Below are 15,832 nucleotides of genomic sequence, written 5' to 3' on the forward strand. Positions count from 1 at the left end.
TACGCAGCTTGTGGAGGAACCTACCAGAATCCCCGATCGAGACGGCGAGTTCGCGAGTCTCCTAGATCTGGTCTTGGCTTCAGAACCTGACTCGTACACTGTATCAGTACAGGCCCCCCTAGGAACATCGGACCACAAATTGATAACAGTTTCTTGCCAGTTGGATGTTAAAACGCAGGATCCTCCGATGCCGCGGAAGGTATGGCACTATAAATCAGCAGAGTGGAACCATCTTCGGGAATTTTATCGCTCATTCCCTTGGATAGAAGTCTGCTTTAGAACCAATAACATCTCAGAATGTGCAAACCAAATTACAGAGACGATCTTGGCAGGAATGGAAGCTTATATCCCTTTTTCTACTAAATGCGGATCAAACAACAAGCAATGGTTCAACCTGAATTGCACAAAGGCAGTTAACACTAAAAACGCAGCATATCGCAAATGGCGTCAACATCCTTCCACCGAAAATCGGAAGAACTTTTTAACCTCCAGAAATAGCTGCAAGCGAATTATTGATGAATGCAAAGAGAGTCACAACAACAGGATCAAAAACAAACTGCTAAACTGCCCAAATGGAACAAGATCTTTCTGGTCGGTATCGAAAGCCGTTAGTCAAGGATTTGCTAAGTCGCCCTTGCCACCCCTAACAGCAGATGATGGTTCTATCGCGGTAACAGCAAGGGAAAAAGCCAACTTACTGGGTAAACTCTTCGCGTCCAATTCTACTCTGCACTCGCAAGGCAAAACACCGCCATATTTGCCAAGGGTGAATTCATCGATGGGAGAAATTTCGTTTCCCCAACGAATCATAAATAAAATTCTTAAAAGCGTAGACACTAACAAAGCTTCTGGACCCGATGGAATTTCAGCCCTAGTACTAAAACGTTGTGCAGACGAATTGACTCCTCCCTTATGTAGACTGTTCATGGCATCGTATAAGCAGGGCTCATTTCCAACAAGCTGGAAAACTACTCGAGTGCAAGCTGTACCCAAAAAGGGTAAGAAGACGATGCCCTCCAATTACCGCCCGATTGCACTAGTTCCAGTAATATCGAAGATTATGGAGAAAGCAGTCAACCAACAACTGTTAAGATATCTGGAATCATCTGGACTAATCAGCGATCATCAATACGGCTTCCGAAAGCTTAGATCCACCGGCGATCTTCTGGCTTACGTCACACACTTGTGGACGGAGGCCATGGAGAAGCACGGCGAGTCCCGCTCAGTCGCTCTTGACATTTCCAAGGCATTTGACACAGTGTTGCATGAGGGACTACTAACCAAGCTCTCCTCAATCGGCATACAAAACTCATTACTGAATTGGATCAAAAGTTTTCTTGAACAACGAACAATCCAAGTAGCCGTCGATGGACACCTCTCCGACAAATTTAACATTAACGCTGGAGTCCCTCAAGGATGCATTCTATCCCCCACCCTTTTCTTGATATATATCAACGATTTGCTAGGAACTACTGTCAATCCAATCTACAGCTTTGCGGACGATAGCACACTTATTTCCACATTTAAGTCCGCCAAACCAACGACAGCCGCAAGTTCTCAGAATCTTAGGCAGCAACAAGTAGCTTCAACCAACAACGATATTAGAGCAATCTTGGAGTGGGGCGGTAACAATCTGGTCAATTATAACGCTAAAAAAATGCAGGCTGCAGTATTTACGATGAAGACTAACCTTTGTGGCCCGGAGCTGGTTATGGCAGGGAAAACATTGCCAATGAAATCATCTTTACATCTTCTAGGAGTCGAAGTCACCAACAGTGTGTCCTGGCATGACCACGTTGCCGAGATCGCCAGGGCAGCTTCCAAAAAACTCGGAGTGCTTTTCAAAACGGAAAAACTGTATACACCAGAACAGCTGCTGACTCTTTATAAGGCTCAAAAACGCCCTTCCCTCGAGTATTGCTCGCATGTCTGGAGCTGTGCACACAAGCATATTTTAAACCTGCTAGATTCTATACAGAAGAGAGCTATTCGTCTTATCGACAATCCAGAACTGACAAAGAGTCTGGATAGTCTGGAGCATAGGAGAAAGGTGGCTGATCTCTGTTTAATCTACCGTTATTATCACGGTAAGTGCTCCTCTGAGCTGGCAGGCCTGATTCCACCCAGGGCTGTTCCGGCAAGAAGGACGTGTCTGGCAGTTGCGGCTCATCAACATCAAGTCCACCTGCCTACCCCAAGGACGTCGCTGTATCGGAACTCATTCATCTGGAGAACATCTTCTTTGTGGAACGGGCTTCCACCTCACATATTTCCCGACGCATACAACCTGCAGCGATTCAAGATAAATGCCCACAAATATCTTCGCGCAAGCACCACTCCAAGAGTGACATAGGTCTTTCCTCTTGTGCTTGTGTTTATCATAAAAAAAAAAATTATAACTTTACATGGTTTATTTATACAATAAAATTCAGTACACATATAGAAAAATTATCTTAATTTTAAAAACCAAAAAAATATATTATTTTCATTTAAAACAGATTTGATTAAATTAAGAACTGTAATTTGCTTAGTTAAACAATGTTATTTTTCACCTATTTTCTTATCATAAGAAATTTGTTGTTTTAAGAATAAATCGAAATTCTTTCTTAATGTAAGTAAAATATTTTAGGCTATTAAAAAGGCCCTGCAAAAACCCAAAAAAATTATTTTAGTTCTAAAATAAATAAAAATATTTAGAATAAAAATTTGAACATAAAATATACTTTCCAGGACTCGTAAAGTATCATAGAATTAAACTTTTTTTTTGGCATTCTTAACACACCAATCCAAACCAAAAAGTTCCTCTTAAATACACGCGATTGACTTTCTTTCTTAAATAAATTTAATGGGTCTTTTTTAAATTCTTCTAAAAAAAATCATTTTACAGACATTAAAAAATACCTATGAAAGTGGCGTAACTCCAATTCGAATTAGAAATGAAAATTGCCTAAGTCCTACACCTAATTAAAAATCAGTATTTTATAAATTATAACATTTTCTATACAATCAAAGGACACTTACCTGGACTATTTTAGAGCAAATTACATTCTTTCACTTAAACACCTTTTTTTAATGTTTAAAAGCAAAAACTGTAACACACAAGTGATACACCACGTTCAAAGCATAGAATATGTGGGACTTACGCCAAATTCACGTTGCGACAAGTAAAGTCGGATTTAGGAAACCCTCAATTTCGTGGTTGGTAGCGCCATCTGGTGATTAACCGCTAAACTGTTTTTGCAGTTTTGTGAAGTTTGGACTGCGTAACAAGATGGCACTAAAACCCAAATTTTGTTAAAAAGTGGACTTACGCAATTTTCATATGAGGCCGATGTAATGCTCTTTTAACGTATGAGATTCTGATCATTTTTGATAAAAGGTTTTTAGAAATCTTTTTATACGGACCATTTTCAATAAGATCATCAACTCGGTTAAAATATTCTGCTTTTTCTAAAATAACAACTTTGTTTTCTTTGTCAGCTTTTAAATAGAAACAATCTTTTTCTCTTAGTAGTTTAACAATATTAGAACCTGCTGTGTTTTTTGATTTGGTAAGATTTCTTACAACTTGGTTGCGAATCGTTTCTCTAACAAAACCTTTTGAAAACTGGCAAGTACTAAATTGATGATTCAACACTTACTATAATCTCCTCCAGGTTATTTTTGCAGTTTGAAACTGATGCAAAGTGAACATCAAGTTCTTTCTCATTAAAAAACTGGTTTTTCTTTTTGTGGTTTATCCTTGGAACACGCCAACTTTTTTAATTGTTTGTTTGGTGAAGAAAATTTGGTAATGTATTTATGGTTAATAACCTCAGACATGTTTTTTTTTTAAAATCGCTCCATGCTTGATTCTCTAAATTATTTTGCGTAAAAGTGAGTTTTTTAAAAAGGGTGTATGCTTCTAAGTCTAAAATGCTACGTTTACTATAAGTAATTAAATGTTTGATTTCTCAATCTAACCATTTTTGCTTAGCACAGAATTCAGCCTTTTTGGAAAAAATGAGATTTACTTTTGAAAAATACATCCATGAATTTTGGAAAGACTGAAAGGCGTTTGCAAGATTTGAGAAACCAAACATATGCATTAATTAATCTAATTTTAGTACTGAACTTAAAACATAAATTCTGTTCCGCTGACTGTAAAGCTATCTTATTAGTCCTATGGTTGGAACCTTTGGCGTGACACTCAAATCACGAGACAGTTTTACCACTAACCAAAACTCTTTATTTTACTCTCGACACGTGTTTCGATCATATTGGCATCTAGAAAAGTTTTAAATTAAAACTCTTTTAATTTTAAACTAGTTTAGTTTTAATCTTATCCCGAAAATGCTAATGTCGTTAGCGAAACACGTATACGTACGGAGTAAAGTAAAGAGTTTTGGTTAGAAGTAAAACTGTCTCGTGATTTGAGTGTTTTATTGATTCATGTGGTCAACTACTTAACTCGCATATGACGAGTTTTTTAAATTTAGAGCTCTCTAATAAACTAGGATGGGGAGATCACCAGAGGTTCTAAAAGTTTAATTGAATTTGATCAAAGAGTTTTTTACATTTAAATTGTGTTAATATTTAAAATAATAATATTTAAAGAAATATGTCATACCGAATGAAATAAGTTATTAATAATTATGAATTCGTCATAACAATATAGATCATACATATAGTTTTTCAACTATGGTTTAGTAGAACATGTAGACTACGTTTTAGTAGTAAGCTAATAATGGTTCTATTTCTTGTTAATATTTAGATTAAAAGATTAGCTTAGATCATATAATTTAAACCAATTAAAATGGGAGCAAAATATTAAAATTGCAATAATTTTATAAATTTTAGGAACGAGTTGCAAACCTTTTGGGCGTTGCTGGCACTGATGTACCTATCGAATATATAAAACGTCATATGCTGCCCTATAGGGTAACTAAACATTTTTAACTCATAATTTTTTTATTAATATTTTTAATTTTCAGCTGGGAGTGAACGGTTATGGCTTTATTGTTACCAATAATGGCTACATACTAACACATCCTGACCTCAGACCTGTTGTAAGTTTGACCGAATATATTGTCACAATTAATTTTTAAATAATATTTCATTTTACAGTATAAAGGTATTTTAAAACCAGCCTATAATAAAGTGGACATGATGGAAGTGGAAATCGTTGATGACGATACTTTACCGCGGGAATTCGGTGATGAAATAAGAGAGCTTAGGCATAAAATAGTCATGCAAAAGAAAGGAAATATTACTATGAGGGTTAAAAGTCATTTGGATGATATGGTAAGAAGATGTTCAATATCTTAAGTTTTAAAATGCGGGTAATGTAGATTTGCTGCGGTTTATCTAGATAAAAAGTTACGATAATTTTTTTTAATTACAATTTTAATACCCGATTTCAAAATTTTTTCACTATTATACATCGTATTTTGAAAACGAAGCGTTTCTCGATATAATATATCTTTATAAAGAAACCTAAGGCACATTCTGACCATAAAATGAGCTGTTTAAGTTTTGACACTGCAATGGCATGGATAATGACAAAAAGGAATACGGTAACCTTATATCCATGATAATAAGAGCTTATCTGAGGTTAGCGATTTCCATGAACTTAAAAAATATTTTAATCTGCCGCATGTATAATTTACCTCTGAATTTTTTACTGTCGACCTGTTTGATTGCGGCGATAAAATGGAGCATTCTCCCTCGTCGTCCGAAGGTTCTTTCGGGGGCTCTTGAAGTTTTGGGACTGATGTCTGGGTTGGTTGTATTGTCTGCCTCGTTGTCCCTTCCAATTTTCTCGGGGCAGACTTCTGTAGTTTAAAGAAGTACTAGTACTAGGCTTAGCAGCAACTGTTCTGAGCTTAATGTCAGATGATAGTTTCTCCATTTCTCGGGCAGCTTTAACCCGTTCAAGCCTTTGATCCCGCTGTTTGTGCTGTTCTGTCAGCACAGCCAAAACTTCTAAATTAAGTTTGGGTGCATTAGCGAGAAGCAAATTATTAGGAGGGGAATATTTTTTGCATATTGTAGTTTGCAATTCAGGGCCAAGACCTTCCTGTAATATTTTAGACCAAATTTGAACAAGCTAGTTGTTAAAATCTTTGGTAGTATTCTGATTGTCAGCACTGTTTTTACCAAGAAAGGTAAGAAGGTCTTCTGATATCGCACCTCTACTAGGTTCAGCATCGTTGTTGTCATTCTCTGCAAAGAATAGAGAGATGACAACACCAAAATGTTTTAGCTGCATACCTATTATTATAGATGACATATAATATTGCTAAACTCGTTAGCATTAAATAATAAAATAATATGCCAAAACCTCGTTAGTCACGATATAATATAAAAATATTTCAAAACTCGTTGTTCCGAGAATAATAAATATTATGCTAAAACTCGTCAGCCATAAAATAATACAAAATTATATAATTTTTAAATTTTTGCAAATTCACAATGGATTTCCCATTGACATCACATTGGAATTCTTGGTCAAAGCTCGTTGATATTATATCTACTTATGAACTGAAAGCGTTATTTTTAAACACCAAAGCATTTAAATTATTAATCTCGGTTTATCGATATGCATAGATATGCGAAAATTGGTTGGTATATAGGTATTATGTAATTTTTTACCGAGGGAATACGGAAGCAAAAATGAGGTATTAGGTACTACGTTCTGAATCTGACGATTCATAATTTACCAGTCCAAATGTACTGTTACTAGGTTGAGTTTCACTTTGAAAATTATTAATATCATTGTCATCACGACCACTGCTGTTCGAAATCACTGATGGAGAAACATCGCGAATTCTTTTGCGCTTTCTGTCTTTTTTAAGCCGCGCAACTTTCTTTGATAATTTTTCCAACTGACTCGTTATCATGGATATCTCGTCAGAAGAACTAGAATCTAAATCATCTTCATCTAAGCAGGTTCGTTTTCAAAATCTTCGCGCGCGATTACTCATTGTCTGACACGTGAAAAGATGACACCGACACGACGCGACGTGGTTCCACCCGCACGCAAAAGAATAATGAAGTATCCAAGCAATTATATCCCATATTCTCAATCAACGATTCACACTGATAAAAGACCATCATAATTCATTTGCTGCGGCTAAAAATCCGTCAAAAATAAAAAATTTCATGTTATTTTGGTATTGACATAAAAGAAAAAGTACTTGCGTACTTCTGCTGCAACGAAACTTCTACATTAAAATGATTATTTGCACAAATTTTCGCACTAACATGGGCAATTCCAGCTAAGAATTTGTTTTACTGGAGATTAGACAGACATACTTACAGAGATTAGACATACTTAATACTGCACTATGTAGAATAAACATAACGCTTCCTCATGGCTTTATTTTCTATTTCTATTACTATTATCTATACTAACTTCGGTTTCGAAATTTGAATATCTCATCAAAAGGACTTCCGACCCCAAGTATTTTTTGTAATTAGTCGACTCACTGCATACATCATTTATAAGTCAAATTGAAAAAAACAGCTTATAATTGACGCTACATTGCATACATCTAAAACACTTTTGCTAAAACTACTTGTTTTGATTTTTTGAACGAGAATTTGACAAATGTCCCAATCATAAAAAAAGGAGATTTTACACACGTGTAACATGCAGAAATTTTTCTGATACCAAAGAAAACTTTTGAAAAATTATAAATTAAATGTGAAATAACTTTTTACGCATTAGTGCATAGAAATACTTTTTTAAGCACTAGTGCGTAAAAAGCGAAATTTTATAAATGTGTAAAGTGAGTTCTTTACGCACGGTAGTAGAAAATAAATATTGTTTAAAATTATTATTGTTTTTGTGAGAGGGAGGATATTTTGTTTAATAGTTGATATATACAGGGTGTTTACTAAACATACGGCAACAATATAAAGGATTATTCATTGGACTGTTCTAAGGATATTTTATCCTTTTATAATTTTTGATAGGAAGCTTTGTTTCGAAGATACGGGGCGAATAAGAATTTTGACAATAACAATTATTTACTACAAAAAAAGTAAATATAATGCTTCACAATCTACGAGGTTTGTCCGGAAAGTACGTATAAAATGTTCGTGGCGTCGTATCTACGCGTAAGGGAGGGGCGGCCTGACGGTTTCCTCTCTCTCTATACCATCCACTGAAAGCTCAGTTCGAGCCAGAGTTATAGCGAATTTACGCTTACACGTTTAAAGTAACCCTTTTTCTACCTGCCGTCGGCATAGAGCTCTCTCTGATTGAGGAACAGCGAATTAACATCAAGTTTCTTGCAAAGCTAGGCAAGAAAGGTCGTGAAATTTTCGAGTGTTTGAAACAAGTTTAAGGAGACAATTCTCTAAAGGAACCAACTATCAACAAGTGGTTGAAAAGGTTTCGGGAAGGCTGAAAAGACGTGGAAGATGACCAACGGTCAGGACACCCCTCCACATCGACTTCTGAGGAAAACGTTGAACGAATTCGTGGTTGTGTCCTTAATGACCGTCGATTGACAGTTAGGATGATAGCTGAGAAACTGTCAATACCTAAAACAATCGTCCACGAAATCCTGACAGGATCAGGCAAGTGGATCCTTCATCACGACAACGCGCCTGCATACACATCTCTCGTTGTGCGTGAGTTTTTGGCTAGGAGCTCAATCATTGTGACAGAACACCCGCCTTATTTACCCGATTTAGCCACTTGTGACTTTTTTCTGTTCCCCAAATGCAAAATGGTGCTTCGGGGGCGGCACTTGGGTGATGTGGAAGCCATCAAGTCCGAAACGACACGGCAATTGAAAAACTTAACACCTGAAGACTTCCAGCGATCATACCAACAGTGGAACCGTCGTTGGCAAAAGTGCATCTTGTCTCAGTGGGAGTACTTTGAAGGAGACCATATTGAAATTTCTGAATAATTGTAAAATAAAAATATTATTCCACGTTTATACGTATTTTCCGGACAAACCTCGTACAAGAACTGTTCAACATGCCTACCCCCGCTCGGATGCAAGAATTCAATCTTCTCCTCATCGACTCCCCAACTCTTCCAAAGACACCAGTATCTTAGGAATTATCCGATTTCTTAATTCTTCTACATCTTCCACTGGAGAAGTATAAACTAATGACTTGAGGTGTCTTCATAGGAAATAATTCAGGTGGTTTAAGCCCGGGGATCGAGCAGGCCATACGTGAAGTCCACCTCGACCAATCCAGCGATCTCTGTATGTTACTGTTAAGAATTGTCCAGCCAAAATTCTAAAATGCGCTGTTGCACCATCGTGCATAAACCACATTGCATTTTTTGTAGCCAATAATACATCCTCCAGAAACTAAGGTAGCGTTTGTTCCAGAAAGTTGCGGGATACCTCGCCGATAAGCCTTTCTAGCAGTAATACCGGTTTAATTAGGAAGTCACCTATAATTCCCAACCAAACTTTTAACGAGAACTGATGTTGAAAGCGATCTTCAAGCACCTAATGTGAATTTTATTCTGCCCAAACATGGTTATTGTGAAAATTCCTTATTGCATTTCCTAAGAGAAACCGGCTTTATCGGTAAAAAGAATAAGAGTCAGTAGTTAAGGGATTTGAACCAATATGTGCAAAATCCATTGACCGAATGCAATACGTGGAAGAAAATCTATAGGAAGAAGTGCCTAAATGCGTTGTATGTGGTATAGGTACAACAAATATTCTCTAAGAATCTTTCAAATTGTCCTGTTACTGACATTTAAAGTATTTGCAATTTTTCGAGGTACCTGGATCTTCTTCCACCATGGCCAGCACATTTTCTTCTAGTTCTATCGTTCTTACTGTCATTGGTATTCCTGGTCCTCCAATTCGCTTCAATGCTCTTTTCACTAAGTCGTTGATGTATACTTTGGAATGTTTTTCTATTAGCCACATTACGATTAGGAAACTATTGATGGTACAACCCACTAGCTTCTAATGAATTGCCATCAGCAAGTCCATAAATGTAATGCATGTCAGTTATCTCGGCGTTCGTATCTAGCCATTCTTGATAGATGGCTTCACTAAAAAAAATTTAAGTATTAAATACAGAAAATACACGTCTAAATTTTTCTAACATTTGATACTGAACAAACTCTAGTTTTTTTGGCTACATAATAGGAATGTTTTTTTAAAAGATACCATCGGAATTCTTTGATTTTTTATAACTTGGTAGATCCACTGTAGTATGCGATACTTTTATTTCGGCTATGTTATTAATTTTAAAACTACCAACATTGGGTGGTTGAAATTCTTTCTCGCACCGTATCTTCGAAACAAAGCGTCAAAAATCGGATAGGATATCAAAAAGGATAAAATATTAAATATTTTCATTTTTTGTAAGTTTTAAGAAATTAATTATTTACTAAAGTTTGACGTGTCTGTACCTTATTGGTTCTTCAGAAAATTTATTATTTTTCTTTTTTGTAATTATACTAGAGAGTGCCTAAGTTAAAATATGCTACAGTTAAATGGATTAAATAATGATTAAAATATGTTGTACACACTGATATTATACATCTAGGTGTAGAACTTCAGTCAATGATTGTCAAACTATATTAATTTTCCTTTAATATATTTACGTACAGTTTACCTGCAATATTTGATTTGACCTAAAAACGTCCAACCTAAAGGTGCTTATCATTAGGCCTGTTTTCGACAATTTTTGTGACTATTAAGCAGAAGTGAATTATTTAGGCACCATTCCTGTTTTTTTTTTCTAGCAATCGAATTTGTCAAAATCCACCATGCTATATTTTTACTATTGTGTCATACTGTAATAATCTCAGAAACAAGAGACGATAGCAGTGATCCCTGAGGGGAACCTAAAGTATAAACTTTGATTGAAAGTTAAAATTCTGTACGTTTCTTTCTCCTAATTTGAGCTGCATGAGTTGTATTTTCAAGAAAATATTTTACTCATTTTAAGACCCAAACATTATGTTGTTAAAAAGCCTTACTATGGTCAAAGTATATATTCACAGTAGTTTTTTTTTGAGTCCAGTGAGTTAACTATGGATATTATATCGTTAAACCATGCATTCTCAGTGGATCTTAAAGAAGATGGTACTCTTGAAGATCTTGTGGAATAATCCAAAATAAGGCATTATAGCACCATACATTTATAATTTATAGCTCTATTTAATATATAACGAATAATTGCGAAAATCTTAATATATTCACTATTCTGATTTAATGTAAACGTTACTTCGGATTCTCTGTAATAATTAAATTACCTAAACCATTTTTTAGACAAGAATTCACATCAGCAATCGAAACTACTACTATATGGGCATAAATAATACACCGTTCAGTTTAGTAATTGCTCTTCCTCATAGATACGGCTTTAATAGGGCACAACATCCTGTGGAAAATGATATACACAGGATCAGGTCTAACGATAAAGGGCAGCATACTCTTACGCAGTTTTTTACTGGAAATTGGACCATTCATCCTGATTGGTAAGCAAACTACTTCATAAGTTATTATCTTAGAACATTGAAAGACTAGAATTAGTAAACAAAAACTTTGTTTGAGTTTAATATGTGCACAGGGGCAAAGGGGGTGTTTTGTTTACAAATATATTCACCGATTCATTGTTGTCAAGTTCACACGTATTTTTAAAAGATTAAATTTTCAGCACATATAATCATGTTAATTTAACTTGGTGTTAGATTTTGGATTAAAGTAGGAATAGGTATATCTTATTTTAAGAGCCAAAAATAATATCTTCCAAGAGAAAAAAATTATTTACATTCTTATTTCTAAAACCGCTTCTAAAAAAATTGCAATGGCAACCAACATTTGCAATGGCGCAAGCAAAAGCTGATGTCATCTCGTCAAACGGCTTTGTGTTTACACTCGGCATTTGTAAAGTTCTGGGTTTTTTTTGTAGTTTTTGGTTGAAAAAGGAAAAAGACGCATTTGAGTGTTTTTGTGTGTGAAGTGTTACTATGATAAAAACTATGCCGATTGTTCCGCACCATGGAAAGAAGGCGATACAAGCCGATCTTTTCCCAAGTAAATAACGATACTGTCATAATATCACATCTAGAGAGAATCATCATCATAAACGTAGAACAATAAAAGCCTATTAAGAAATTTATAATAATTATAAAATATTTAATTTCTATAAAAATGCTTTTTATTATATAGATACCTTAACCCCAATGAAGTACTTTAAAAAAACGCATAAAGAGATCAGAAACGGTAATATTGTTTATAATTTAAAACATAATCTATTATTAATAAATATTTATCATGTAAATATTTTTTGACGACGTCACTGATGAAGATTTCTTGTGTCGGTGGAATCAACAATACGATCAAGCGGCGTTGCGATGTTGTTGCTTTTTTTATTTTACTTTGAATATTGACTAATTTATATTATTATCATATGTTATTAAAGAAAATGCGTCATATTTTATTAAATAGGAACAATAGTCTCGTTTTGTGCCTGTGAAAATAAGTGACAAATTTTTATGATATTATACAGGGTGTCCCAAAAGTAGACGTCCAAATGAAAGGAGGTATAGAGGAGGTCAGAAGCAATCAAAAAAACCCCATATACTATTATTCGATTGTTGATGGTTTAAAGGTTATTACCGTTTTTCTGTTTTTTATAAAAATAGTGTCATGAATTCTGTAAAGAACTCATAGAAAGAATATCCTCACGTATTTGTGTGGTATTTGTTATGAATGTTGCCTTAAATAGTGTACTTTTTCATAAATAATAATTGCATGCAAAACAATTGCTTCTGTCACTAATGATAATTTCCCAATGTGTTTAAGTTTTACATACCCATTTTTGCGTTTGAATTGATGCTGTTACAAAGCACGTGTTCGACCAAAAATAAACAGCTATCAGAAAAAGTTGCTTTATTTATGCAGATTCTTTACGGTCAAATATTTATGATAAGAAAACTAAACATTCTTTTTCAAATAATTTGTAAGATCAACATACCTTTTCCCTGTCGCGAATGTAGTTAGTTTCTTTCTGGTTTTTCAACAAATTAGGCTTTATTTCTTATACTTAGACTGTTTGCTGTTTCTATTTTCGGAGTTTTTCGTGTTTTAACTTCTTTGCTACTATTACAAGTAAACCTTCACAAATGGCTTATAGTTCCCACGAATATGCAGAAATGCACTATGTTTATAGGCTTTGTGATGGAAATGCTCGAGCTGCTGCCCGAGAATATGAAAGACGCTTTCCCGGTCGAAATCGCTATCCTGACCATAGAGTTTTCATAAATGTGCATCAGAGTTACTTGGAAGGCATCATTCCTGGTCAGCCACGGAGAGTAGGAAGACCTAGAAATGATAACGATGAAGATGATATTGTGGAATTTGCAACAGAGAATCCAACAACAAGTGTTCGTCGCATAGCAAGACGTTCGGAACTTCTTAAATCCACAGTTCATCGAGTCTTACAAAGAAATCTGTTATATCCTTATCATGTGCAACGTGTTCATGCACTTCTGCCCACTGATTATGAAAAAAGGATTCAGTTTTGTCGGGAAATGCTGCAGCGTAATAGAGAAGACTCTAATTTTTTTTTAAACATTTTGTGGAGTGACGAAAGCAGTTTTAAAAGAACAGGGATGTTTAATATACACAATTTGCATTATTGGGACTATATTAATCCTAATATAGTGAGAAATGATCGTTTTCTGCATCAGTTTTCAGTCAATCTATGGGCAGAGATCATTGAAGGCAAATTAATTGGACCATTCGAGCTACCAGAAAGACTTAACGGCGAAAATTATTTACATTTCTTGCAACATAACTTGAACGATTTACTTGAAGACGTATCTGTAGCAACACGGCGAGACATGTGGCTGCAACACGACGGAGCTCCTGCTCACTCTGCCCGAATCGTAAAGCAACATCTTGATACTACTTTTAATAATCGATGGATTGGAAGGGGAGGAACCATCCAATGGCCGCCGCGTTCGCCTGACCTGAACCCCTTAGACTTTTTTTTATGGGGATATTTCAAAGAACTTGTTTTTATCAATGAAAGCCAGACTGAAGTAGAACTGCGAAGAAAAATAAGACAAGCGGCCAACGTTATTACCAACAATGACAGAGCCTTTCGGCGCATAAAAAGTAATTTCATCCGCCGTTGCCGAATGTGTATTAGGGCAGGTGGTTCGCATTTTGAACATTTATTGTGATGTTTAATAGCAATAAATTCTTTTTTTTTTCATTATTTAGAATTAGATTATTTAGTATTACAATATTTTCACTTTTGTCCAAAAACGATTAGTTTAATAAAAATGTCAATCAAAAAAGACTCGTATCACTTATCTGAAAGTATTTCACCATATGAGAATCTTCATTAAATAAGTAACTTTTCCTGATAATTTTTAACTTTTTGTAGTAAATTTGTTTCTGCCAGGTTCACTTAAAAGGCAAATAATTTTTAAATAAAAATTAAACATATTGAGAAATTATTTTTTTCTTACTAGTGAAAGAAACAATTATGCATCCAAATCATATTTATAAAAGGGTGTACTCCTTAGGGTCACACTCGCACTAAATACTAAGTAAATAAATTAGGATATTTTTGTAATAAATTTTGTGCATGTTGCATGAAGCGATTTTTACAAAAATGAGAAAAATGGAAATAACTTTTAAACCATCAACAATCGGATAATAGTATATAGGGTTTTTTTTAATTGCAAATGATCTCCTCCATCACCTCCTCTCGTTTGGACGTCTACTTTTGGGACACCCTGTATAGTATTTTTTTGCTATTTCTACATAACCATTTGGAATCATTGCATCAGAAATGTTGCAAGCAAACAAACGGCCCATAGTTCCACGGCAATGCTAATTCTAGCCTTTCGATGTTCTAAGGTTATCATCTAGTTAGTATTAGGTAGTACATTTCAACTGAAATATATTATTATTCATAGGCATTACTGCCGTTACTTAGACGAAAAGCATTACTTTGAAACAGCTGAAGAGGAATTTCTACATTTCTTAAAAAAGATGGAGGGTCCTGGATGGAAATGGTCTCGGGAATGTAAGTACTTTAAGTTTCTAATATAAAACAATGTCTGCAATTAAATTAAATTCATCTTCTGGGACTTTTTGATCTAATTTAAAGATGATTTATGTGTTATCTGTATTAAAGTTCTAATGCCAATGTTAGCTATGTGGTAACAGGTAGATCATTCTCTGATTATATATATATACAGAGAGGCTATTACAAGTTGAAAAGCAAGAGTAAGAAAATCCGATTCTTCTTCATTATAGAGTTATTAGTTTATTTAATTCTTCCTAATTTAAGATCACTTTTTTTATTTGACATAAATATTACATTGCTATAGCGATGTATTTATCATCCTGCTGTATTGAAAACAATAAGTTCTTTAATAATATTTGCCTGCCTGAAATGCCATGGTACTACAGTAATCGAGAATATGTAGATATGTTAAGAGTGTTTATAATGACCTCTTCACTGCTGCGGACGATTTCCAAATCGTCAACATCCTGATGCAAAAGCCATAAGAGGAGTAGAATATAGATTACTGGAAACAGGCCATTTAAATCCCCAAAAAAATCAGGCAGTTCATCCACCTATGCTAAGTGTCGCTCAAGAAGAACATATTCTTGACTTTGTGGTGAGGGAACCAAGTAGAAGTCTTCGAATTGTAGAATCGCAACTTTATTTCCAAAAAGATACAGTTCACAGATTAATAAGGAAAAATGGTCTCTATTCATTAAGACCTCAGAAAGTTCAAGTTTTGCATGAAAGGGTAATGAGCTTCGCGTACATTTTTATATATTTTTGTCACAGAACCTAAATAATAATCCAAACTCTA

General features: G+C 34.8%; 1 protein-coding gene across 3 annotated transcripts in view; it reads left to right on the top strand.

The window, feature by feature from the left end:
* Positions 1-15,832, top strand: part of LOC126738338 (voltage-dependent calcium channel subunit alpha-2/delta-3) — a 97,529-nt gene that overhangs the window by 64,303 nt on the left and 17,394 nt on the right. For all 3 annotated transcript variants that reach the window (XM_050443611.1, XM_050443612.1, XM_050443613.1), the window contains 5 exons: positions 4,840-4,920; positions 4,974-5,048; positions 5,107-5,283; positions 11,253-11,461; positions 14,921-15,030. In XM_050443611.1, the coding sequence (XP_050299568.1) occupies positions 4,840-4,920; positions 4,974-5,048; positions 5,107-5,283; positions 11,253-11,461; positions 14,921-15,030 (652 nt within the window). The remainder of the gene's footprint in view (positions 1-4,839; positions 4,921-4,973; positions 5,049-5,106; positions 5,284-11,252; positions 11,462-14,920; positions 15,031-15,832) is intronic.

The sequence above is a fragment of the Anthonomus grandis genome, chromosome 7 (genome assembly GCF_022605725.1).
Source record: "Anthonomus grandis grandis chromosome 7, icAntGran1.3, whole genome shotgun sequence".
Classification (NCBI taxonomy): domain Eukaryota; kingdom Metazoa; phylum Arthropoda; class Insecta; order Coleoptera; family Curculionidae; genus Anthonomus; species Anthonomus grandis.